This window comes from Sparus aurata, chromosome 24 (assembly GCF_900880675.1).
Source record: "Sparus aurata chromosome 24, fSpaAur1.1, whole genome shotgun sequence".
NCBI lineage: Eukaryota > Metazoa > Chordata > Actinopteri > Spariformes > Sparidae > Sparus > Sparus aurata.
This window is the reverse complement of record NC_044210.1, coordinates 18,797,435-18,821,547: the sequence shown is the minus strand read 5'-3', so window position 1 is coordinate 18,821,547 and position 24,113 is coordinate 18,797,435. Positions and strand designations below refer to the sequence as shown.

General features: G+C 43.2%; 2 protein-coding genes across 5 annotated transcripts; both read right to left on the bottom strand.

Moving 5' to 3' along the window:
• Nucleotides 1–660: 660 nt before the first annotated feature.
• On the bottom strand, nucleotides 661–8,615 carry LOC115577039 (basic leucine zipper and W2 domain-containing protein 1-A). 2 transcript variants are annotated; one of them, XM_030409819.1, is made up of 12 exons: nucleotides 8,482–8,615; nucleotides 7,289–7,362; nucleotides 7,007–7,183; nucleotides 6,535–6,629; nucleotides 6,338–6,403; nucleotides 5,565–5,700; nucleotides 4,987–5,096; nucleotides 4,733–4,903; nucleotides 4,116–4,262; nucleotides 2,115–2,253; nucleotides 1,572–1,694; nucleotides 661–1,384 (listed from the first exon to the last, which is right to left on the bottom strand). In XM_030409819.1, exons 2-12 carry the CDS (start codon nucleotides 7,350–7,352, stop codon nucleotides 1,353–1,355), a joined length of 1,260 nt encoding a protein of 419 aa, XP_030265679.1. In that variant the 5' UTR covers nucleotides 7,353–7,362; nucleotides 8,482–8,615; the 3' UTR covers nucleotides 661–1,352. The 2 variants fall into 2 exon arrangements, with proteins under 2 accessions (XP_030265679.1, XP_030265680.1); XM_030409820.1 differs by lacking the exons at nucleotides 661–1,384; nucleotides 1,572–1,694 and adding an exon at nucleotides 2,002–2,024.
• A 455-nt stretch (nucleotides 8,616–9,070) lies between these two features.
• Nucleotides 9,071–23,770, bottom strand: LOC115577012 (aldehyde oxidase 1-like). 3 transcript variants are annotated; one of them, XM_030409767.1, is made up of 36 exons: nucleotides 23,642–23,726; nucleotides 23,023–23,086; nucleotides 21,641–21,698; nucleotides 21,422–21,518; nucleotides 20,287–20,395; nucleotides 20,023–20,149; nucleotides 19,840–19,901; nucleotides 19,511–19,588; nucleotides 18,744–18,824; nucleotides 18,519–18,663; nucleotides 17,806–17,898; nucleotides 17,574–17,725; nucleotides 17,321–17,414; nucleotides 17,126–17,235; nucleotides 16,701–16,885; nucleotides 16,259–16,421; nucleotides 16,108–16,185; nucleotides 15,859–16,028; nucleotides 15,657–15,783; nucleotides 15,204–15,326; nucleotides 14,977–15,073; nucleotides 14,773–14,897; nucleotides 14,531–14,664; nucleotides 14,335–14,422; nucleotides 13,833–13,919; nucleotides 13,545–13,736; nucleotides 11,427–11,654; nucleotides 11,250–11,345; nucleotides 11,012–11,140; nucleotides 10,848–10,922; nucleotides 10,708–10,760; nucleotides 10,516–10,630; nucleotides 10,361–10,426; nucleotides 9,989–10,177; nucleotides 9,747–9,914; nucleotides 9,071–9,503 (listed from the first exon to the last, which is right to left on the bottom strand). In XM_030409767.1, exons 3-36 carry the CDS (start codon nucleotides 21,666–21,668, stop codon nucleotides 9,453–9,455), a joined length of 3,915 nt encoding a protein of 1,304 aa, XP_030265627.1. In that variant the 5' UTR covers nucleotides 21,669–21,698; nucleotides 23,023–23,086; nucleotides 23,642–23,726; the 3' UTR covers nucleotides 9,071–9,452. The 3 variants fall into 3 exon arrangements, with proteins under 3 accessions (XP_030265627.1, XP_030265625.1, XP_030265626.1); XM_030409765.1 differs by lacking the exon at nucleotides 23,023–23,086 and having other exon boundaries at nucleotides 23,642–23,770; XM_030409766.1 differs by lacking the exon at nucleotides 23,023–23,086 and having other exon boundaries at nucleotides 15,657–15,780; nucleotides 23,642–23,770.
• Between the last annotated feature and the right edge of the window lie 343 nt (nucleotides 23,771–24,113).

Below are 24,113 nucleotides of genomic sequence, written 5' to 3'. Positions count from 1 at the left end.
ACCTTTTGTACAAATTTAAAATACAAATGTAATCATTGAAAAATCAACCGGATCCCTCGATATTTATTATACAGCACATATGGGAAATGTTGCACACTACCTCAAGCCTCTGTATGAAATATGAAGGCCTACCTCTAAATCTAATGTGTGACACGACTGTATAAAAACGTACTTGAATACCTGACAACTGTGTCCTTTGCACATCGCAAATACTGAGAAGCTGCTTGAAGAAAAATGTATTTTTGTACAATAAAAAATGAGAATATCAAGCTGTTTGTTTATTGTCTGCAAATATATTTGTAACATATCTAAGAAAAACCCACTTCTGATCCAATCTTTACCGTAACGAAACAAAAATAACTTCTAACGATGCAGCAGCGGCTCTGGAAGAAGCAACTGAAGTTAGTATACTCCGTTTTTAACTCGTTAGACGCAGATGAGAGCAATGATCTTCACTTTTAAAATGGTTGAAAAAGCCACTGAAATTGCCTCTACCATCTCTGGTGCCACACATGGAAAATCATTTATAAGTTATTCAATATAAGCTTATAAAAAGTTAAACTTTTAGTGTCGCAGTTCACGTGTCAGTCTCACAGATTAGGCGTTCGGCTGAGTGCAGTTACAGTATGTAGCTCCACACAAAAAACAAAAACACAGTGGAAGCATTTCAATAATCTTTATTCCATAAAAAAGTCAATCGGTTTATATCAGATTAAAGAAAGTAGAAACCAATAATAATCAGTTAGCTGGCGAGGCATATTACAGGGGGCGTGTCCTCTGACGGACCAACAGAGCGACCTCAACACGCCGTACAGGTTTACCCAAAAGTCAAGAAAGAGGCAGAGTTTAAGACCCAACAGGAGCCAAAACATGAGCCGGGCCAAATAAAAACTTAAAGGGGAGATTTAAGAAAAAAAAAAGAAAAACTTTTGCAAAATCGCATTAGTATTCGTCGGCCTCGTAGTCGCATGGCAAAAATGCGAAATCCTGGTTCAGATTCATTCAAAGCAGCGGCCATCGAGATCCCATGGAATGTTTTGTATCCAAATTACTGAAGGCGTTACAACAATGATAGTACCAAAAAAAAAAGGGGAGTATTCATCGTTTTCCACGTCGAGCCGCGACATCAAAACACGTTACGAGTTTAAAGGACTGAGCCCTTTTTCATTTTGTTAAAATAACGTTCAAATGTGTTGGAGTGGTGGAAGAGAGTGCGTCTCAGGGTAAAGAAGTAACAGGAGGTAGAAGAGAAAAAAGGGGAGGAAAAAAAAGACTTGTACTGCTCCTGCTGCTACTTAGAAAAAAATAATAAAAAGGGAGAAAAAAAGAAAGCTCATCTGGCGGTGGAGGATTTAGTCCGTCTCCTCTTCGTCCGATTCAGACTCTGCAGAGAGAAGAAAGAGTGTTTTCAAAACCATTTCACTCAAAGTCATCGACTGGTTAGCTTACACATAAACCTAAAACATTTTTGGAAACAAGTCCGACTCCAATAAAAGGCTGAATTTCATCATGATCACACATTTTCTGCTGCTGCAAGTCAAATATCTTGAGAAGCGGTTTGTTTTTCTTACCTTCTTCTGCATTTTTCAGCCACTCGACAAATTTCTTCATCTGCTCGAGGAAAACGCTCCGCCCCTTGGAGAGGTGGGCATCAGAGTACCACTTCAGAATGGCCTCTTCGCTTAATACATCCGCTGTGAGGAGGAAGAGAAGAGCGTCAGGACGACAAACATTACAGCTAAAAGTGCCTGAAATGTGCCTTTTTAAAAAAGGATCACTTAAAGAAAAACGGTTAACTGATGCTTGGTGGGAAGTTCTGCTTCTTACTTTTACTTTTCTTAAAAACAAAAAGCTAAAGTTTACGTCTTTTCAGAGGGTTTTTAGTGCACCAATCAGAAGCAGCTTGCAAGAGTTCAAGTTAAAAATGACACCAAGCATTAGGAGGTACAACATTTTAAGGTCAAGAAATGTTGAAAAATGACCTCATACTTGTCAGCGTTAAAAGTGAACGGATTTTCATAAACCTAAAACAAAACGAGACAAACTGTCAGTGGATGGTTTACGTATTTAATCACTGGGCAGCTGAACGTTCCTCTGCGGGACGAGACACCAACCTTTGTAGAGGAGCACCGCGATCTTCTGAAAGGAGTTCATGAAGTGGATGTTGTCGTAGCAGTACTCCTGGATCTTCAGCAGCAGACTGAGCTCGGACAGACCCTGGGAGGTGAAGGCTTTCAGCAGGAGGCTGTATTGCTGCAGAAACCAGAGAGAACATGAAGGCATGTTATTCTAGTTTCCAAGTTCTATTTAGTTTTTGATTAAATCTAGTTTCAGGGTTGATTTCACAAGATCAACCTTTAATGTTGCCATTTCCTGTAGATGTGTCTGGGACAAGATTTGTAAACCTCTTTGCTGAGGATAACGTTATTAATCTTTGTCTTCAGAAAAAGGACACTATATAAAATCTGACAATTTATTGTATTAAATTCTCTTGTCACCAAACTGCAGGTTTTTATAAAGCGTTACGCTGACAATACTGTCCTTTATCTTTGGGTTAGTGTTGAGAAAACGGGACATTGCACATAGACTTCGTCAACATACGTACAGTTATCACTGAGTTTAATGCTGCATCATCTCTGCAAGTGCAGGTAGATATAAAAGTGCATTTGAACTCAGCGTGTAATATCTGAAATCGATACACAAAAAGGCACCAAAGGTTGTTGAAAACTAAAATTTCTGTTTTTCGCCCTCATGTTCCTATGAAATGCATCTTTACATATGACAGATTTTAATCACAAATCTCAAAACACTTGATTCAAATCTTTTTATTTATTGTGCAGCCGCTCAGAGTTCTCTGAACAACTTAAACATCATTCTACCCAGAATTTCTTCAACATCCAAGCAATATTTGGATCTGATTTCAATCAAATCAAAAACTTGAGAATCAGACGTGTCGTTCGATGAAACCTTTTCGTTTTGTAATTTGATTGTATTATAACTATAATAACCTCACAGTTATGGGAGGACAATCATATTTTTTAAGCAGAGACAGCTGGTTTAAGTTCCTCTTCACATCTTTGAGAATGTTGTTGTTCCCGTCCGTCTGCGTTCACGCCCTCCATGATCACACCAACAGTACACACTGTTTTTATCAACTTCACACAAACAGAGCTGTACTCCACTTCTGCAGAGTGAGACAGGCCTAAATAAAACCAGTGATGCAACGCTTCCTCTTAAATTCACAGACATGTTGAGCAGCGCTCAGGCTCCAACAGGTCGTGATTCCTTAGAACAGCTACAGGAGACGAGAGCGAGCCAAGAGGACTCAGAACAATCATCTGATTGTTCAATTTCTATACCAACTGTTCACACCAGAGCTCGTACAGCTTTACAACTATATAACAACTTTACATTTGTTCTATTCATGTTGCATAGAGTTCATATGGTCCTGCAGCCCTGTGTTGTATATGACTCATCACCTTGAACCTCTATAGAGTAAATTCAAGCACGTTAAAGAACTTAAGTCTTTGTATTTTGCAATTGCATTTATAGAAACAGTTTAGATTTGACGATAAAGACTAACGCAGCAGGAAGCTTTAGATGGAGAGGCAGCAACAGAATGAACCTGCTGGTACCTGCCTTTATTTATATACACTGCACTTGAATTTGCTTTATTCCAGCTCTGCTATTGTGTTTCAGGTCGTTTCTCCTCTCAAGTTTATTCTGTTCTTTGTTGCTTAATGTTTCCGTTGACCTGCCTCTATGTTTTAAAAGTGCAATATAAATAAAGCCAACCTGCCTGAACAACACCTGAGCTCATGCTTTTCTAATTTGCAATTTCCCACATTAAGAAGACCAATCCCACTCTGTCAACCATCCCAAACACTTCTGGGTTTTTTGCAGGTTTTTTGTGTCTTTTTACCAAGTTGAAAAATTCTAACTTGACTTCATCCCAACAGAATATTGAACACTACACTTGCTGAAGAAAACACCGACAAACATTTTAAGTCTTGAATCCAAACATTTTCCTACGTGTCAGAACCTGCAGCCTCCGAGGCAAACTTCACAAGTTCTTGCCTGAACCTTAAGAACAATCAGCTCCCAGTGCTGCTTACCTTCAAGTGTTTGATGGCTTGTTCGGTCACCAGCTCTTCCTTCTTGTTCCACTCCACGCAGCCCATCAAGCTGGACCAGATGATGCTGATCATGGCCTGCTCAGAGAGGTTGGCCTTCTTCATCTCCTCTTTGGTGAAGGCGATAATCTGAACCGACAGGGAGGAAACAGCTGGGTTAGAGTTTATTATCAGACACTAAAACGCTGCATTCACAGTCTGGAATGTGGGTCGCTTTAAGATGGTTACTGTCACGCCGCCATTACAAACGCTTCATGTGCATTCAACTTCTTGACTCATTGTGCAGCCGCCTTTGTTATTGTAGTGTTTGGTAGATATCGTCTGGTGTGATGGACAGAGTGATGCAATGTGGCAGAGAGGGAAAGTGTCAGTAATGAGGAAGTCTGTTACAAAAGAGGAACAATGGTGACAGTCAGACGTTCACCTGCTCCGACAGATCAACAAACCAGATGGTGACGGCACAGAGAACATCGTTATCAGACTCAACTAAATGAGAACACCACTTGCTTTGTTGTCACACTCTTACAGGTGTATTTGCACCTTATCCAGACAAACTGCACTGTAAACTAGTCTGTAATACGCGTGCTCAGCAGCCTCACCTCCTTCTGAGGGTCCCCGCGGGACATCTGCTCCTGGAGCTCCTTCTGCAGCTCCTTGCGGGCGCCGATGGATTGCTGGTTGCGCGCGAAGTCGGACAGCTCCTTCAGCCCGGCGTCGGTGAAGTACTTAGAAAAATGCTCGCAGCTCCGTTTGTTGGCAGGAAAGAGTTCCTGTTGGGCCGAGACATTAACGGTTAGTACACACACTATCTGATGATTTCTCCAGACGTCTTGGATCATAACGGCTCTTTTACCATCAGGCGGTTGTCCATGCCAACTTTGCGGAGACTGGCAGCAACTGAGTTGATGTCCTTCTCATTGATCCATGACTTGAACAGTTTGACAGCGAAGGCTGCAGATACTCCTGAACAGAAACCACAAGACAAATTCAGTTTCTGGTGTACTCTCACTGAATCCATCGTTAAAACAAACCCACTACAAGAAACTTAAACTGCTTCATGAGACAGTCTCAACTTCATACTGATGCCTCTACATGACCTACATAAGGAAACTAGACCATTAGAGAGAACACTGGCTATTTCTATATGGTTATTCCTGAGGTCTGTTCGTTGGATAAGTCATAAAATTAGAACTTGTCTTATGGCGCAGTGCTGAGGATGAACTGACACCGACACATTTACTTCTCTTCCTCATTATCATCTTTTGTTCACAGACGCTGCCACAATAAAACAATTAAACAAAGTTCTTTGTAGGGGCTTTAAATGAGACATTAATGAACTATAAAAACAACCACAACAATTCCATTCACTTCATCCAAAATCCATCAACTTTTAGGGACTAGCATTAATGTTTTGGGACGTTTCCTCCTCACCCTCCTTGACGAGGTTCTCGTTGTAGAGGCTGTTCAGGATTGAGGCTGATATGTTGCCGTTGGCCAGCAGGATGCCGGTCAGCATGGCCAGTTTGTTGCGCTCAGACTCAGTGAATCCCTTTAGAAACAGCAGCAACTGCAGACGAGAGGAAAAACAAAACACACAGATTTGTTGTGTGTACAAGTTACACTGGTTAGTTTACGATCAAGGTCAAACTGTGTAAAGTCCTGCAGGTGCGGCTTCTTTATTGTCATGTAGCCGGCAAATAAATCTGCTGTATGTTATTGCTTTCCCACATTACGACAAGACTTTTATTAACACTTCAACTGCCGATAGACAAAACCTGCCACAACAACCTGAGAACTGTTGATTCAATATCTGAATGTTTCATATCATTAAACTGAAAGCAAATATGCACATTCTTATTTAAGTCTATGATAGTGAACAGATTCCAACAACATTTGTAAGGTGTTAAAACAGTTGTTGTGGAAAATATCCGCCAGTCACAGCTCCATTTTCTGACAACCTGTACCGTCTCACTTCACACCTTTAATTTTACAGTTTTTCCTCTATAACACGAGCAGCTGCACTCTAATTTAATATCTGTGAAATGACTGTCAAACTTGAATTATTGCCAAACTGCCAAGTAAGGGACAAACTGTGTGCCACATTAAAATGACACACACCCACCTGAGAGACATTTCCAAACAGCACAACAACATTGTGAGCTCAGTCTGAACATGATGTTCTGGCAACATTTCTGAACGCTCACCTTCTTGATCTCCTCTTCGAAACCTTTCTCCAGGTACTTGTAACGCCTGATCAGCTTGTTAAAAACCTGTTATGGTGGAGAAAAGAATGATTTGTAAAAGGTTTGTCTGTCTCCCCGCACATCTGCATTTAAATATTATTAAATGGATCGACGACTGCAGATATTTCGTTAAAACAGTAACTGGGCTCGTGTTCTACCTGAGCATATGCTTGCATCGTCTCAAGGTCTTCTTGTGCCGTGAAGAGGCAGAACTCGGTGCGGGTCATGTCGTCAGACAGAGTCCCGCCTGGGGCTGCAGGACAGGAAATAAAAAACACAAGTCAAAAAAGGGACTTCCTGTGTTAACAACACGGATAGTCTACTTCCTGTGCACATCACATTTATATAAATGAGTTTCCATCGACCTCTTAACCCTCAAAAGGCCAAGAACAATTTTCGGGACGCCTGGTTTCCCTCCCCTTTCTAGTAGTCAGCATCAAGTGCCACACATTTAAAGACCAACACTTTAAGATTTGTTTCATCAAAGAATAATCATTCTACAATACTTAACATGTCTGTACTCTTATTTGATCTACTTTTCCAGGTTATTTTCTAATCTTTTCAGGATTTACAGACTCCAGGGAAAAGAGTGAAAGTCAAACATTTAATGTGTGCTTCAACACAACTCACCCAGCATGCCGCCGGCCACCAGGATGTCAAAGAGTGTCTCTGCATACCGGCGGTAGTCAAGCTTGGCGCCAGAGGCATCAAGGAACTTCGCGACCGCTTCCAAATCAGTGCCAGTTTGATTCAAGCCTTGTACGATACTTTCTTGAAACTGAGTAGGGTCAAATCTCTCCTTTTCATCTGTTGGGGAGGAAAAAAAGAAAGAGCGCACACATGTCATGAATTAGGAGATAGTCCGATACGAAAAGCAGAACGCATGCAAAGCAGAAAAAGATGCACACAAACCTCTTTTCCTCGTTTTGAAACGCTGGCCTGTTAGCGTTGGCTTTTGCTGCTTTTGATTATTCATAAAAGACACCCTGAAATGGATAAAACACAGACGGTTAATGTTTGCTCTGGCGGCGTGTCGACACAAGAGTGAAAACCTCACAGCGCTCCCTTTAATTATATTGGTATTGTCAGGTTTTGGGTGTAACTCGGGTGAGCGCCAGGTCTCTGTCATGAGTGCTTTGGCTGTAAATGATTCTTACATAACTCCAGTTTGACAATAGAGTTTAACTCCTGTGGCTTAATGTGCATCTTTAGCTTTAGAAAAGGATAAAAGAAAAAAAAAAAAAGGTGATTTAGAGGCGCACCATTTCATTTAGGAGTTTGTCACCCTTTCTAAATTACTAAGCTGTTGTGCCAATTGTATTTATTTTAATGAACTGCCAACAATATATATTAAATAAAAATACATTTACACACAATACAGTCAGTCTCATGTACATGTGGCATAAACATTACCATTACAAGAATCAAATGATTTTCAAACTCATATTTCCAAATATCAGGATGGTATTTTTATAATTAACTACACAATAGCAACAGACAAAAGACAAAACGAGGTGTTACAATGGATCTGGATCGTGTAATTAATCGGGGAAATCAAAGAGTTTTAACGTGCATTAAAAGTGCGACACTCACGGAAAAAAATATTAAGAGTGAATTGTTGAGGAGTGAGAGATAAAAATAAACTTGAGTACCGAGATTTCCCACAGCTACAGCTGGCTAATTGTAGGTTAGCGTTGGCTAACTTCGGCCCTCACCATGCGCCGAGCCAGAGCTGGCTAGCCCGGCCTAGCCTTTAATCGGGCTAACCACTTTTATTTAACTTCAAATACACAACTTAACCACTATAATCCACCATGACGTGTTCATCTGATCTTAAACACAACTTTCTGTCGAAATGTCACCACACACTTTGAGTTCACATCGAGTCAATCCTCCTGTATGCGAGCTAGCTACAACGAGGCTACAGCTAAGTTAGCTTAGCCCAACCGGAGAAAAACCAAAACTCGCCCTACATCGGCGCCCATGATGGCGATGTTCCCGACTAAAATACGTTTTTTGACACAAACCAACCCGACACAATGGCGTCTTTGGGAGGAAGGCGAGGTGTGTGACAGCACAGAGAAGGTGGAAATACAGGTACTCACCGAAATTAATGCAGATAAAAAACGGTTGTTAACCAGGGGAATCTAAGCAAGTGACGAGAGTCTCAGTGGCCCAAACAAAAAGACCTTCACGTCAGAACTTCCGCAGGCTCCGCCCTCTGCGCATGCGCGATTTAACGGGGATTTCCGCTCCACAAAGACGGAAAAAAAGAAAAAGTAATTTCAAATAATTATTTTTTATTTTTAATTATTGCGTATTTAAAGTTATTTTATACACGTTTTTTCCGCATTAAAATTTCATAAATATATTAATATTTTTTCCAGTTGATTTGATGCATTTCAGCATGATTTAATATGCAATAAAGGCAATTTCATTCAATTATTTTGTAAAAAAACAGGGTTATAAATGCATACATTAAATGCATTTAATTCTATTTCTATTCATGTTACTCAACATTAGTTGGGGATATGAAGATATGAGCGCATGAAACCAAAATCTGTAACTAATTTATAGTATTGAGTATCCACAAAGACAGGAAAAAAGCCAAAAATCATATATACGTTATATTATTGTAGTATCACAAGACAGAGTAACATGTGGACACTTTCAACTTAAATAATATTAAGTAAAGATATTTGGAAACGTTTTTAATCCAGAGTATTTGGTGTAACATGACACCTTTTTATACAAAGAAAGTAAATACATGGTACATGTTGTGGTTGTTGCTGCAGCACACAAAGAGAGAGAACTGGGTGAAGTGTTGTTCTGTTTATATTAGTGCTCATGCTGCATTCATTTCATATCATACATTGTTAAAAATCAGAATCAGAATCAGAATTCCTTTATTTGTCCCAAAAAGGGGAAAATTTCTTCATCTGGAGAAGACGTGAAGTGTATTTGGTTTGTATCAGAAAATTAGCTGCATCGTTTAATCATTACTGGTTACGTTGATTTCACAGTCAGTGTAGGTTTTGATTTGATTACATTTAAAATGAACAAACAGATTTCGGTGTTAGATGTTTAATGCCCATGGTTTGAAAGATCCTGGTTTGCTCACTGGAATCTGGAAATAAAACAGGACGAGAAAGAGAAATAAATACATTTATGGTGAACGCTCGGCCAGGAGTCAAAAGCTACAACGGTTGTTTCAAATTTAGCTTGTTTATTCTCAGACAAAACATTATGGAAAGATTCAAAAATCAGGTTATAAAGATGGAAGTTTTGTGTGGTAACTCCCTCTGTATGTAACCTATATCAGTTTTCTGATTAACTGATCAATATTGATTCTTTATTAAAAGTCATCTACCTTCTTCGTGAACGGGGAGGAACAAGCCAGGCAGGCTCTCTCCGGCGTTGCGGGGCTGTCCAGAGAAAACGGGCCGACTAAACCCGAATCTGAGCGAGCTGCAGCCACGGCGTCTTTGATGGCGAAGAACACGGTGCTGCCCAGGAAGAGGATGGGTTCTCCGATACCCTGCAGAACCGGGCATGGTATTCATTAGGTAAAGAATTGTTTTAGAAAGATCATCTAGGCATTGTGACTTCTACCTTCGAGGAGTAGATGGCGTGGGGGTTGTGGGAGTCGGGCAGCAGATAAACGTTGAAGTGAAGTGGCACGTCGCACACCGCAGGGATCTTATACTGGGACGGACCTCGAGTGTACAGGAGCCCGGAGGGGGAAAACTTCAACTCCTCCAGAGTGTAGAGACCCAAACCCTGCATGAACGCTCCTTCAATCTGACAGAGGGAGCACAGAAACAACTGTAATGTAAAGACAAGAGGAAGGAAGAAAGGAAGGAAGACTCCTTCATAGGAACCTTCCTAACATGTTCCAGCTGCACATCTGAACTTTTAACTTATTGGGTTTCTGTTAAATAAGCCGTCAATCAAAACCAGAATTTATTCTTCTTCCGGACTCACCTGGCCGATGTCCACTGAGGGGTTCACACTCCTGCCGATGTCGACCACAATGTCCGTCCTCAATGTCTACGAGAAACAAACAAACCAAAAAAGGTTCAGTGAGTCTGTTGGGAGTTAAAATAAAAGATGTTTAGTTGAAGCGGTTCAGTTCTGACCCGGTAGTCTCCAGTGAGGCAGTCCAGCTCCACCTCACAGCAACACGTTGCGTATGTGAAGTAAGCGTAAGGTTGCCCCTCCATCTTGTCCCAGTCCATGTAAAGATCTGGACCCCTGAGGACAAATAGGAAGCTGTTACCGTCTCTTTATCAATAAACACGTTCAATCGGACTTGTTGATTCGGGTCGCACCTATAGAACCCGGTCGCTGACAGGCTGATCTTCTCAAAGTATGCTGCATCGATCTGGAGACAGAAGAAAGACATAGATTTGTCTTTTCCCGCAGCGGTCACAGAGAATCTGTAACTGATCTTTTCTTAGAAAAATCATACCCAGCTCTCCCATGATCCTTTTGGGTTCTTCTGCCTGATTGGCTCCAGTCGCTGGTACAGAGTCATGCAGGCGTTCTGAATAAAAGAAAGATGTAAATGATATATTAAGTCCTCAGATTAAACTGTTCCCTGCAGTAGAAGCTGTGTAACAAACAGGACTTGACCTTGACTGCCATGCCGTTGGCGTCGGTACCGAAGGAGGCTGCGGAGGGGCAGGTGTTGGGAACAGTGTTGGTGCTGGTTTCACTGATGTAGATCTTCGAGGTCGGGATGTGAAGCTCCCGACTCGCCACCTGACAGAAAACAAACCCTGAGCTGAGTATGTCGAACCGAGTATGTCGAGAGGAAGAAAAAAAATCCCCTGAATCTGAACCTCAGGAGTTAATGCAAACGTTACAGTACCTGTTGCATCTTAGTGTGGACGCCCTGACCCATCTCAGTCCCGCCATGAGTGACCAGAACTGATCCGTCCTTGTAGATGTGAACCAGAGCGCCAGCCTGTTCCACACACAGACAAACAGTCAGTTAAGAAAATAAGGTAACGGCCGTAATAACCAGTTCAGAAAGACTCAGGCAGACCTGATTTAAGAAGCTCTCTGCGAATGCGATCCCATATTTGATGGGGAGGATGGCCATGCCCCTCTTCTTCCAGCGGTTCTGCTGGTTGAACTGGTCGACAGCTTTGCGGCGGGCGCTGAAGTCGGACTTGACTTTACACTCGTCCCAGCAGCGCACCATGTTCTCGGGGCAGAACTCCATCTTGTAGTGGGTGATTGACGACCCCTTGTACATGTTGATCTCCCGAATCTGAGGAAGGAATCAGGATTTAGTTGTACTGAAACAGGAGGTTCTCTTATTTTCCATCCATCCATCCATCCATTTTCACTTATCCGGGGCCGGGTCGCGGGGGCAGCTGTCTGAGCAGGGACGCCCAGACTTCCCTCACCCCGGACACTTCCTCTAGCTCCTCAGGGAGGATCCCAAGGCGTTCCCAGGCCAGCCGAGTGACATAGTCACTCCAGCGTGTCCTGGGTCTTACTTGGGATCTCCTCCCGGTGGGACATGCCAGGAACACCTCCCGAGGGAGGCGTCCTGGGGCATCCGATATAGATGCCCGAGCCACCTCAGCTGGCTCCTCTCGATGTGAAGGAGCAGCGGCTCTACTCCGAGCTCCTCCCGGGTGACAGAGCTCCTCACCCTATCTCTAAGGGAGCGCCCCACCACCCTGCGGAGGAAACTAATTTCGGCCGCTTGTATCTGGGATCTTATTCTTTCGGTCACGACCCAAAGTTCATGGCCATGGGTGAGGGTCGGAACGTAGATTGACCGGTAAATCGAGAGCTTCGCCTTTCGGCTCAGCTGTCTCTTCACCATGACAGACCGATACAACGACGCATTACTGCGGCCGCTGCACCAATCCGCCTGTCAATCTCACGCTCCATCCTGCCCTTACTCGTGAACAAGACCCCAAGATACTTGAACTCCTCCACTTGAGGCAAGAACTCTCCCCAACCCGGAGGGAGCAAGCCACCTTTTTCCGCTCGAGAACCATGGCCTCAGACTTGGAGGTGCTGATTCTCATCCCAGCTGCTTCACACTCGGCTGCAAACTGCCCCAGGACATGCTGGAGGTCCCGGCTCGACGGAGCTAACAAGACAACATCATCCGCAAAAAGCAGAGATGGAATCCAGTGGCTCCCGAACCAGACCCCCTCCGGCCCCTGACTGCGTCTGGAAATTCTGTCCATAAAAATAATGAACAGAACCGGTGACAAAGGGCAGCCCTGCTGGAGTCCAACATGCACCGGGAACAGGTCTGACTTACTGCTGGCAATGCGAACCAAGCTCCTGCTTCGTACAAGGGCTGTACAGCCCTTAACAGAGGGCCTCCGACCCCGTACTCCCGGAGCACCTCCCACAGGATGCCATGAGGGACACGGTCGAATGCTTTCTCCAAGTCCACAAAACACATGTGGACTGGTTGGGCAAACTCCCATGGACCTCTTGAGCACCCTGCGGAGGGTATAGAGCTGGTCCAGTGTTCCATGGCCAGGACGAAAACCACATTATTCCTCCTGAATCTGAGGTTCGACTATCGGCTGAATTCTCCTCTCCAGTACCCTGGAATAGACTTTCCCAGGGAGGCTGAGGAGTGTGATCCCCCGATAGTTGGAACACACCCTCCGGTCCCCCTTTTTGAATAGAGGGACCACCACCCCGGTCTGCCAGTCCAGAGGCACTGTCCCTGACTGCCACGTGATGCTGCAGAGACGTGTCAGCCAAGACAGCCCGACAACATCCAGAGACTTGAGTTACTCAGGGCGGATCTCATCCACCCCCGGTGCTTTGCCACCGAGGAGCTTCCCAACTACCTCAGTGACTTCAGCTTGGGTGATGAATGAATCCACCTCTGAGTCCCCAGCCTCTGCTTCCTCTATGGAAGGCGTGTCAGTGGGATTGAGGAGATCCTCGAAATATTCCTTCCACCGCCCGACGATATCCCCAGTCGAGGTCAACAGCTCCCCACCTCCACCGTAAACAGTGTTGGTGGTGGGCTGCTTCCCCCTCCTGAGGCGCCGGATGGTTTGCCAGAATTTCCTCGAGGCCGACCGGTAGTCCTCCTCCATGGCCTCCCCGAACTTTTGCGGAAGCAAAAACTTGGGTCTGGTTCTCTTATTTTGATATTCATCATGTGGACCTCGTCTGCATGGCGTCCCAGCAGCACGGCCACGTCGTTGATCATGTTCTCCATGATCATGATGCTCTGCGGCACGCCGAAGCCCCTAAAGGCGGTGTTGGAGGGCAGGTTGGTCCTGCAGGCGGCACCACGACCGTGCAGGTTGGGGATGTTGTAGGCATTGTCCATGTGGAGCAGAATCTTTTCTATGACCTGCAAGAATAACAAAATCGATGATTACGTCCTTTTATTTCTTTGTCCTGTCATCATGTCGCCTTCAGAGCAACAAGTGAAGCCGCTTTTACAAACCAGAGTCGACTCATCGACAGTGTTGCCAGCGTTGGTGTAGTACTGAATGTCTGCAGCCACGATCCTTCCATCCTTCATGAAACCCACCTGAAAACAAAGAGCAACAGTTTGTGGCTTTGGAACCCTTAAAATGAAGCACAGTCTGAATACGTAGGTACGGCGTCAGCAGTTCAAACAAAGAGTGACGCAGTATTTCCTTCTCAGCTTGTTAAGCTTACAGGACTTTTAGAGGTTTGTTGGAAACTAAAAGCATCAACCATTTCACAAAAGAAGCAAAAGAAGCAAAGAGAGAAGCCAGAATAACTGAGGAGGTCTGGTTTTAAGTGGTGGTCTCGTTTTATTCACGTTAGCGAGATATGTGTGTACACCAAGTTATCAACATGCGACTAGGGCTCGTTGGTTTAGACTTTTTATTATTCCTCCATTGTGTTTTTGTTTGTTATTCTTATGTTTCTGTGAAAAGCAGGTTCAAGATCAAGTGAGGTGTCTGATTGTGTTGTACTTTGTATCTTCCCAGGACGGGGTGACGAGCTCCTGTCATCAGCATGTCGTCGCCTCGCTCCAGCACGAAGCGCACTGCACGACTGGTCCTGAGTGGAAAACATTAAACAATTAAAATAAAGGGAGAAAAAAAGATTTTCTGACAAGAAATCACTGATCCTGCTTTTTGTCTTGAAAGTTCTTTTCCTGCGACTCACTTCTGCGCAGCCACAGCTGTAATGCTGGCCAGGATGGAGGTTTTAGTGACCTTGCCGCCGAAAGCTCCGCCTATCCTTTTGACGTGACAGGTGACTCTGTTGGACGGGATGTTCAACGTCTCTGCAATCGCATCCTGCAGTCGGGAAAACAAGACGCGGTAAACAACAATCCTTCCATTTGATTCCTCTCTCAGCTTCACCAACAGTCTAAAAATAAATAAAGTTAATCAAAACATCCGTACCTGAGTCAACGTCGGCCACTGAGTGGAGACGTAGGCATTGAACTCTGTCTCCTCTCCGACAGGAACGATCAGCATGCTTTGGGTCTCCATGTAGAAATGCTCCTGACCGCCCATTCGAATCTCTCCTGGGTAAACAAACACAACACCTCGAGTTAAAACACAAACAGCCAAACCTTCCGAGGAAAACTGAGCACAAACATTTACCTTCATGAAGCTGATCGACAGTCTTGAAGGCTTCGGTCACGTTTCCTCTCCAGATCACCCGCCGAGGCTCAAAGAAGGACGACTTCTCGATGGCGTCCTGACACACACAGAGACAACAAACACAAAAACGAGCTGTGATGTAAAATTAGAAGGTGATGTGAACAAAACGCAACACAAACAAGATATGATGTCGTGCTGCATCTGTAGAAAAAACTGTGTCCTGTCACCTCTGTGGTAAAAACCGGGTTGGGCAGGTCTTCATAGCTGATCTTCACAGCCGCTGCTCCTCGCTTGGCGTGCACCCTCGTGTCAGCGACCACCGCACAGATCATCTGACCAACGCACGACACCTGCAGACAACAGAGATGATCACAAGGACGCATTTATCTAAACTTTAAGGAATCACTAAGATTTCATTACAGAAATTAATGAAATGTGTTATTTTTCTTTATTATCTCGTACCCTTCAAAATCAAACCCATGGACACACCGTGAAGTTTTGGCGACCCCTTGTGGGTATAAATGTCAAAAGCAGTTGTGAATATTTCATCCTGTAACATTTTATAACATATCTCTTGGTATGTTTGTAACTCAGATCTGTTAGATTAACTGTTACATACGATCCATCATGAATGTACACTTACGTACACACACACACACACACACACACACACTCTCTACCTGGCTCTCAGCGAGCAGCTCCTCATCATAACCAAATATCGTTCGGACTTTCTTCCCGGGAATATCTTTAGCCGTGATGACATCAACAACACCGGGGAGCCGCAGAGCCTCGCTCACATCCAGACTTCTGTTGGACCAGAGACACGTTTAGAACCAAGTGAAGATCACTGAGCGAGACAAACATCGTTCACATTCTCCTCACGTGATTTTAGCGTGCGCTCGAGCGCTGGTGACCACAGTCATGAAGAGCTCCCCGTCTGTTTTGGGGATGTCGTCACAGTACACGGCCTCTCCTGTGGCCTGGCTGATGGCAGAGCGATGCATGATGGGACGCCCAACCGGGTCATGGGCACTCTGGTCCTTTGCCACATGCTGATGAAGAAGAAGATGCAGTCGGTTAATTACTCTAAATGTGGGACAACACAACTTTGACTGAGGGATGTGTTCAGACCTGGAACTCCTGAAGGCTGAGCTGGATGTCTCTGGGTAAAGGACGGATCCTCTCAGGAAGCTCATCTTTAATCACATTCTGCAAACAGAAACTCTTTAAAATCCTCCAGCACGTCAGCCAAAATACTTACAGAAATAGTTCCTTGTCTTACCATTTCTCTGAGCTTCTGCAGGACCTCCAGGTTGAATTTGAAGAGGAGGCTGAGAGTCAAAGAGCGACGAAACTCCACTTTTCCTCCAGGAGCCGAAGGAGGGAGGTCCAGCTCATCCAGGAGGACGTCGTAGGCCCGGCTTAGGGTCTCGTCATCCCAGGGCCTGAAAGAGACACAAGATGATTTCTAGCTTCAATTTACCGAGGCTAAGAGAACAGGAAGACATGACGGATTGAGAGAAGAGATGTGAAAGCAGGAATAATCACGACAGAAAGGTCAGAAAGAAGAAAGTAAGGAAGTGAAGAAACTAAGAAGCCAGATAAGAAAAGGTTAAGAGAGGTAATGAAGCAGAAGAAAGGAAAATAAAGAAGTAAAACAAAGAAAAAAGGAAACATAGGAAAGAAGAAAAAGAAAGAATAACTAAAATATTGAAGCGTCTCACTTCGAGACGATGGCAGCGCAGGTTTTCGCGGCACTGACGGTGGTCGGTCCCATTCCTCCGTAGTAAATACTGACTTCCTGAACAACTCTGGATCGCTCGGAGAAGAACACTCTCATCCCAGTTGTCACTGTGGCGAAGGCGGCCTCCTTCCTCGGAGCCTGACGGAGAGCTCCTACAAACTCCCCCTGCAGGACAGACGATGAGTTATCCATCGCTGGCTGTTGTCAACAAAGACGAGCCACACAGGAAGTAACAGTATATTTGGAGTAAAGGTTAACATCTCCTGATTTTATCTGAGCGGCTTGTTAAGATCATTGGTTTTAATCTATTTCATCTGTTCAGAACTTTGTACTTTATTGCTCTGTCAATAAAGTTTATTGTATTATGACTGTAAGGAGGAGAACAATCAGAAGGTGTATCTGCACCTCTCTGGTGAAGGGAATAAAAACAGACACAATGATTTCCTCCGGCTTCAGGACGGTTTTCCCAAAGCTCACGAAGAAGTCTTGATTCAGATGAACTTCTCGTCTTCCTCCTGGTGGATTCAGAGAAGACTGCTCGTTAAATTTAAACACCTCTGATGTGAATCTTCAGCAGATCCTCAATTTAACTCTACTCACCGTTGGAGACGACGCTCACTTTGCAGTTCCCGGCAGCCAAAACAGGGTTCAGGTCTGAGTTTGGGTACGCGCTCATGATGTTTCCTCCAAGAGACTAAAGATGCAAAATAAATCAAATGAATGAATTCACATGATTTTAGTTCTGGGATTTCTTCTAGATTCTTGTGGATCTATGAACTGTTACAGTAGAGCAGAAATAAATCAGTAAAGACTGTTAAAATACATGAATTTGTAAAGGCTGACGTCAACGTACAGCAACGTTACGGATCTGCTGGCTTCCCAGGTTCCTCAGCTGTCGGATCAACGCTCTGAACAGTTCCGTCTTCTCTTTCGGAAACTGAGGAGCCAGCTTCTCCAGCAGAGACTGAACCTCGGACAGATTGCAGCCCGCTCCGACCCAAACACCTGCAGGGACGCAAGAGAAGCTGTGAAACTCTGCCTTAAAAATCAGGACAAACAGAAAACTACAGAGGGAGGTTACAGACCCTGTGCCGTATGAGTGACGTCGAACAGCTCCACGACTCTGGTCGGAGAGATAATCAGAGGATGCAGGACACCTTTAAACTTTATATCTGGACCTTCAACACAGATACAGAGAGCAGAGTCTCAATACAACGACAACACATCCATAATATAACCAGAAAACATCATTTCAAGTTCATCCATCATTTCTCAATACCACACGAGGTCCAGTTTATAAAAACTATTGTTACAGAAGCCCTGAGAGGCAAGTGAGAGTTTCCTTTTTCTAATCTGTGATAACAAATCAAAGTTTGTTGTTGTAATTCTCAATTCAGCCACCAGGTGAATTCTCATTTCCCCATCATGCACTCTAAACACATGACAGGAGCGTTGCATACCTTGTGTTTACTTTTTCTCACACTTGTAAAATTGAAATGAAATAAAATAAAATGTATCACTAGGTTTTTTTCTCCACTTGCATCTCAGGACTTTCAAACCTTCTTGCTTGTCCAAAAAGTTGTATGTTAGTCACAGTGATCTTCCAAGATGCAGATAAATGTTTTTTTTAATGTTAATCATCGTGCAAAAGGTATTATCAAAACCTTTAAAACATGCAGACCTGCTGAATATCAGCTGCTGCAACCAGAGAACACGTTTGGTCACACTGAACATGTGATGAGACTCCTGCTTCTCTGTAGAAAAACACTTTGTGAATGAAGCGGGTCTGATTTCTCACCTACGTTGGTGTTTCCCATCACCAGCGGAGCTTTAGGGTTGCTGCTCTTCAGCTGAACCAGCTCGTCCAGGGAGGTCGGGGAAACCCAGCTCGTCCTCTCCCCATAAAAAGTGAGTGTCTTCGGGTTTGACGACTCCGCCATCAGCTGTGGACAATTTTTGCATCAAGTTAACGTGAGTTTACACTGCGAGCAGAGGTGGATAAAGTTAACTCAGCCTGACTTACGATCAGCTCAGGAGGGAAGATGAGCTCCTGGGTCGGGTCCAGAGGCAGAAACTCGTCCTTGTTGAACAGCTGAGGCTTCTCCTGGATTCACCACGGCAGGATTATAAAAAGGAGAGCAGAGCAAGACGGGAAAATCCCGTGTTCAGATGGGAGCTGCAGATAATATCAATCATTTTTAATTTAGATATTGAATTAGTCTCTTTTTGTCTTTATTAAAAACAACTCAGACTATTTTAATCTCTCTTGATATAAAAATAATTTTGCCGATGAGCAAACACTTGAAAATAGGCAGAAACCTCAAAGCAGAACCGGACTCGACCGTGGGCGACCATCTTCCAGTCGGGTTCATAGATTACACCTTCTTAGATTAAATTGTAAATGTCCTTTTTAAGCAATTCCCAATATCTCCCCCAGTTACTGTTAAACTGGACCTCTGACAGGAGAAAGAAAGAGGAAGAAATTAAAGACTGAGGCTGCAAACTGAATTGCCCTGTGGGGATAAATAAAGTTGTTTGAATTGAATTGAATTGAGAAATTAAAGAAAAAAGAAAAGGGTAAAAATAAAACACAAAACTAAAAAAATGGAAGGACAAAATAACACAGCGACAGAGAAATTAAAAAAAGAAAAGACATGAAAACAATAAAAAATGAAAATGAACTGCAATGAAAAGTTTATGGAGATACAAGCAAGGAACTAATTAGATAAAGATAGAAGACAATAAATAACACAAAGAGCAACTAAAACCCAGATAATCAGTTGAACTCACGTGATCCTGTTCATCAGTCTCGTCCTTCACGTCCAGGCAACAGTCTCCACCTCCGTTGGTTTGGCAGCAGTTGGCCTCCTGGTTCAAGTCACACGAGCGTCACACCACATATAACAATTACATTCATCACATTTTCTGAACTCGTGGCATCATTTTCTGCTTTATCTATTTATACCAGGAGGGTTCTTCTGTTAAAGCCTTTTAATGTTCTCCTCCCCACAGTTTCTGCTCTGCTATCAGATTTTAAGACTTGTGTAGTGTGACGCTCACAAACAAATGAAGTTATGGTCTCTGATCTGATGTCATGGTTTTACAGCTGAGCTTTGTACCTGGCAGAAGGTCCTGCAGCCGTCAACAATGGGTCGATATCCAGTACATCGACACAGGTTACCTGAAAAGCAACATTGTGTGTTAGGAGCGTCTGCGTCTCTTATTTCTCGTCGTAACATGCCTTTAAATACTGAAGTGGCTTCCTTTGTGACAGATTTTAAAGCAGAAACAATAGAACGAACCGGCCAGAGCCTGTGTGATGTCGTCCATGCTGGGCTGAGGCTTGTTCCTCAGCAGAGCGTACATGGACATCACCATTCCTGGAGTGCAGAAGCCACACTGGGAGCCGTGAGCCTTCGCTATCCGCTCCTACCATCAAACAGACACAGCGTCAAACAGTTTAGGTTCATGAAATATCTTTGAAACCAACAGTGTTTTTGACTTGATGTCTCTCGCCTCCAGCTGTACAAACTGTATTGCTGAGATGAGTGACGAGTGACACTCACCTGCACAGGGTGGATCCTGGTCTTGGTGCTGCCGATACCCTCCACCGTGGTCACGGCGGCTCCGTGGAGCTGGCAGATCGGCAGGAGGCAGGCGTTGACTGCGTAATGTCTGACGGTGTGGTGAAGGTGAAGGATAAATCTTAGAATCAGTCCAGCCTAGAATCAGACTGCAACGGCTGCGACGCAATCTGACTGTGAAAGTACGTCCACTAAATTGTCTGACACCGTATCACTCTCCTCACAGCAACCACACTCCATTGAAAAAAACTGAAATTTTGCCTCAAACTTCATTCGGACTCCACAGAACTGTTCAACCAAATTAACCCTTAATTCAAAAACTTAAACGTGAAAATATGGGGAGAAACGACAAATAATGCTACTGATGCTACTTCTACCAGCGTCTATCAATCTGTTGATTATTTTCCTGATTAATCGATTAGCTGTTTGGCCTTTGAAATGACAGAAATTTTGTGAAAAAGGTCGATGAAGATGACGTCCTCAAACGTCTTAAAGGAGGTAAGAAACCAGAAATTGAGGAGAAAGTTATACCTATTATCAAAATAGTTGTAGATTAATGTGATAGTTGACATTTAATCCTTTCATAGTTGCAGCTCTACTTACAGTTTACCTTTACGAGAAGCATTAATATTACTTCTACAGCTGCAAATACAACATTTATTACAACCACTGCAGCTTCTTTTTGGTACAACTGCGACTACTTTCTGTATCTAAGCGTAGATCACTGCTACATTTACTACCAAAACAGCAGCTTCTTTTACATGAGTGAAAAAAAAGAAAAAGGGGGAAAGCAGAATGAAAGAAGCTACTATTCAGCATGTAGTTCCTGTCCAGCATTTGTTTGTCATTTGGATGTTTGTGAGATTATCTCATCCTCTGCTGCAGCACAATGAAGGACTGAGACAGATGTTGAACTGGTTTTTGGCACCAGGAAGGAAGAAATTCTCTTAACTCTCAGCTGTGGATGTCGACAAACCCCATTCAGACTCCCTCTTGTTCCCTTAAAATCTAATAATTGTTAATAAAATGGCCACACTGTCAAAAATACTCATGTGATTGCGTCCCAGCCAATCAGAGAAGAGCTGCTGGGGTCATGGGGTTTTGTCTTGCAGGATACATGATGGTTTTGGTGGCGGGTTGGTAGCGCGACACCATGACGGTGCACGCCCCGCAGCCTCCACCGCCGCAGCCATACTTGGTTCCGGTTAACCTCACTGAAGATGCAGTCAAGGAATTAACCAGTCGAGCGCTGAAACCTGCAGGTGAAGCTCGTCAAATACAATCAATCAAACAAAAACACATGTGTAAAAGAATCTGAAGCGTATGTGAAGGATACGCTTCTCTCTGAGGAAGGACAGCAGCATGGTTTCAGGGTCTGCATGGTTCTCTGTTACCTGAGTTAACAGAAGGAGAAAACGTCAAAACTTTCCTGAGCTGGAAATGAAGTTCAGTCACAGAAAGCAACTAATAACTAATAATCAAGGTGTGAAAGATGAAAAAGGCGGAGAGGGGATATAAAAAATATCAGGGAATATCAAGCAATCAGCTCTTTCTAATGCCAAAAGTGTACATTGGATTAGAACTACCTCACAAGTTGGTAAAGATTAAATATAAAAGACTGACTGTAATAAATAAAGTTAGCACAAAGCTACGCTATTATTTCTTTCGTCTCTCCTGTTACTAACCACAAATTAAATAGTCACACCCAAATCACACACAGGCATTATCAAACTATGTTCTGTGTGATTAAATTAATAATCTTTGTAATAGTTGCTCACATGCTGTATTATTCCAGCTGTTATCACGACACGAGTCATTTAGCTTATAAGTTGTGATAGCAGAAAGATGTTTTACAGGACCGACAAAATAATAATTTTCAAATGCGTTACTGTGGCTCCGATTCAGCTAGTAATCTGCAAAATAACTATCAATCAATCAACCGATTTATTATCTAAAGTACAAAATCACCATGGTACATGGTCTCAATACACTTTACAATAAAATCAAGTACAATAATAACAGACAATAGTAAAACACCAGAAGAAAATGAACTAGTAACTAAAGTTTTCAAACAAATGTAGTTTAGTAAAAGTATTGTATTTGCCTCTGAAATGTAGTGCAGTATGAAGTAGCAGAAAATGGGAAAACCAAAGTAAAGTACAAGTAACTAACTAAAGAGTAACTCTCGTCCAAGAGGCATCTGCAGTTCTAAACAACTGGAGGGGAGTCGTACGCTTTCAAACCATGTGTGGGAGAGTGTCCTTACAGAGTGTGAGAGTGTCCTTACATGGTGTGGGAGTGTCCTTACATAGTGTGTGAGTGTCCTTACATAGTGTGTGAGTGTCCTTGAATAGTGTGTGAGTGCCCTTACATAGTATGGGAGTGTCCTTACATAGTGTGTGAGTGTCCTTACATAGTGTGTGAGTGTCCTTACATAGTGCGAGAGTGTCCTTATATAGTGTGTGAGTGTCCTTACATAGTGCGAGAGTGTCCTTATATAGTGTGTGAGTGTCCTTACATAGTGTGAGAGTCTTTCCACAGGGTGGGCGTGTCATTACATGGTGTGGGAGTGTCCTTACATAGTGTGTGAGTGTCCTTACATAGTGTGAGAGTCTTTCCACAGGGTGGGCATGTCGTCACATAGTGTGAGAGTGTCCTTACACAGTGTGAGAGTGTCCTTACATAGTGTGGGAGTGTCCTTACATAGTGTGTCCTTACATAGTATGGGAGTGTCCTTACAGAGCCATTGAGAACAGGTGTCAGCTACGTGTCCATAAAGTACCTAAAAAAATTGTATTTAAGCGCAGTACTTGAGTATATGTACTTAGTTACATCCCACCCCTGCATCACTGCATATCTTACAATAAAGAAATAAATCTAAACATGGTGAAGTTTTAATAAAAACAATTGAATTTAATAATTTAAATGTTTTTCTTTTTGTTGAGGCTCTCATGTAAAGTTGATCAATGTCAGACAAAATGGCCCCTCATATCATTATTGATCCTTTGGAGCCTGATTTCGTTTAGATCCGTTTACAGCAAAATGCATGAATCTGACCGGGCACAGATTTAGGTATAACACCTGTCGTCGCCTTGACGTTACTTTAAGACAGTTTTCGTTTCATTTAATCGACTATTTTAAGTTCCCAAACTCCTGAAACCCTTTATGAGTTACAAAAAGGAACTTTTATCACTTGTGGAGACGTTTGTGCAGCCGAAAACACAACAGTGAAAACGTAACGGTCATATTTATGACGGAGGTTAGCAAAAACAAACTACAAGCTAAAAGTCGCCAACATACAACAAGAGAAACTGTGTAATTTAAAAGTCAAACGCACCCTTTTGCCGTTGATAAAGAAGCACAAAGTATCTCCTTCCTTCCCTGAAGACATCTTTCAAGTCTGTGACAACTTTCGCTAGGAAAAAGGTCAAGTTTATCTAAATCTATGGGACTTCCGCTAGCTGATATTTTCAAAATAAAAGACTATTTAAAAAATACGTTTCTGTACCTGTTAAGGGCAACTACACCAATTTTACACATTAAAATGTGTTTACAGGTCTCTCAGAGGACTGCAACACATCTTTAAAAAAGCTGAAGTATTATTAAGCCTTTTGTGGCTCCAGAGGAAGCTGCATGCAATCTGAGAAATTGCCTCCAATGTTGTTACACAGTGGCAGAGTTGTATTGTAGGTAATGTAGGCGTACATTGTTGACAGTTTAAAAACAATTTGTTACACTCAACAAAGTGGAACCAGAGATATCACCTCTTTAATTTCACCCATTCTTCTTCTTTTTTTCAAACCTGGAGC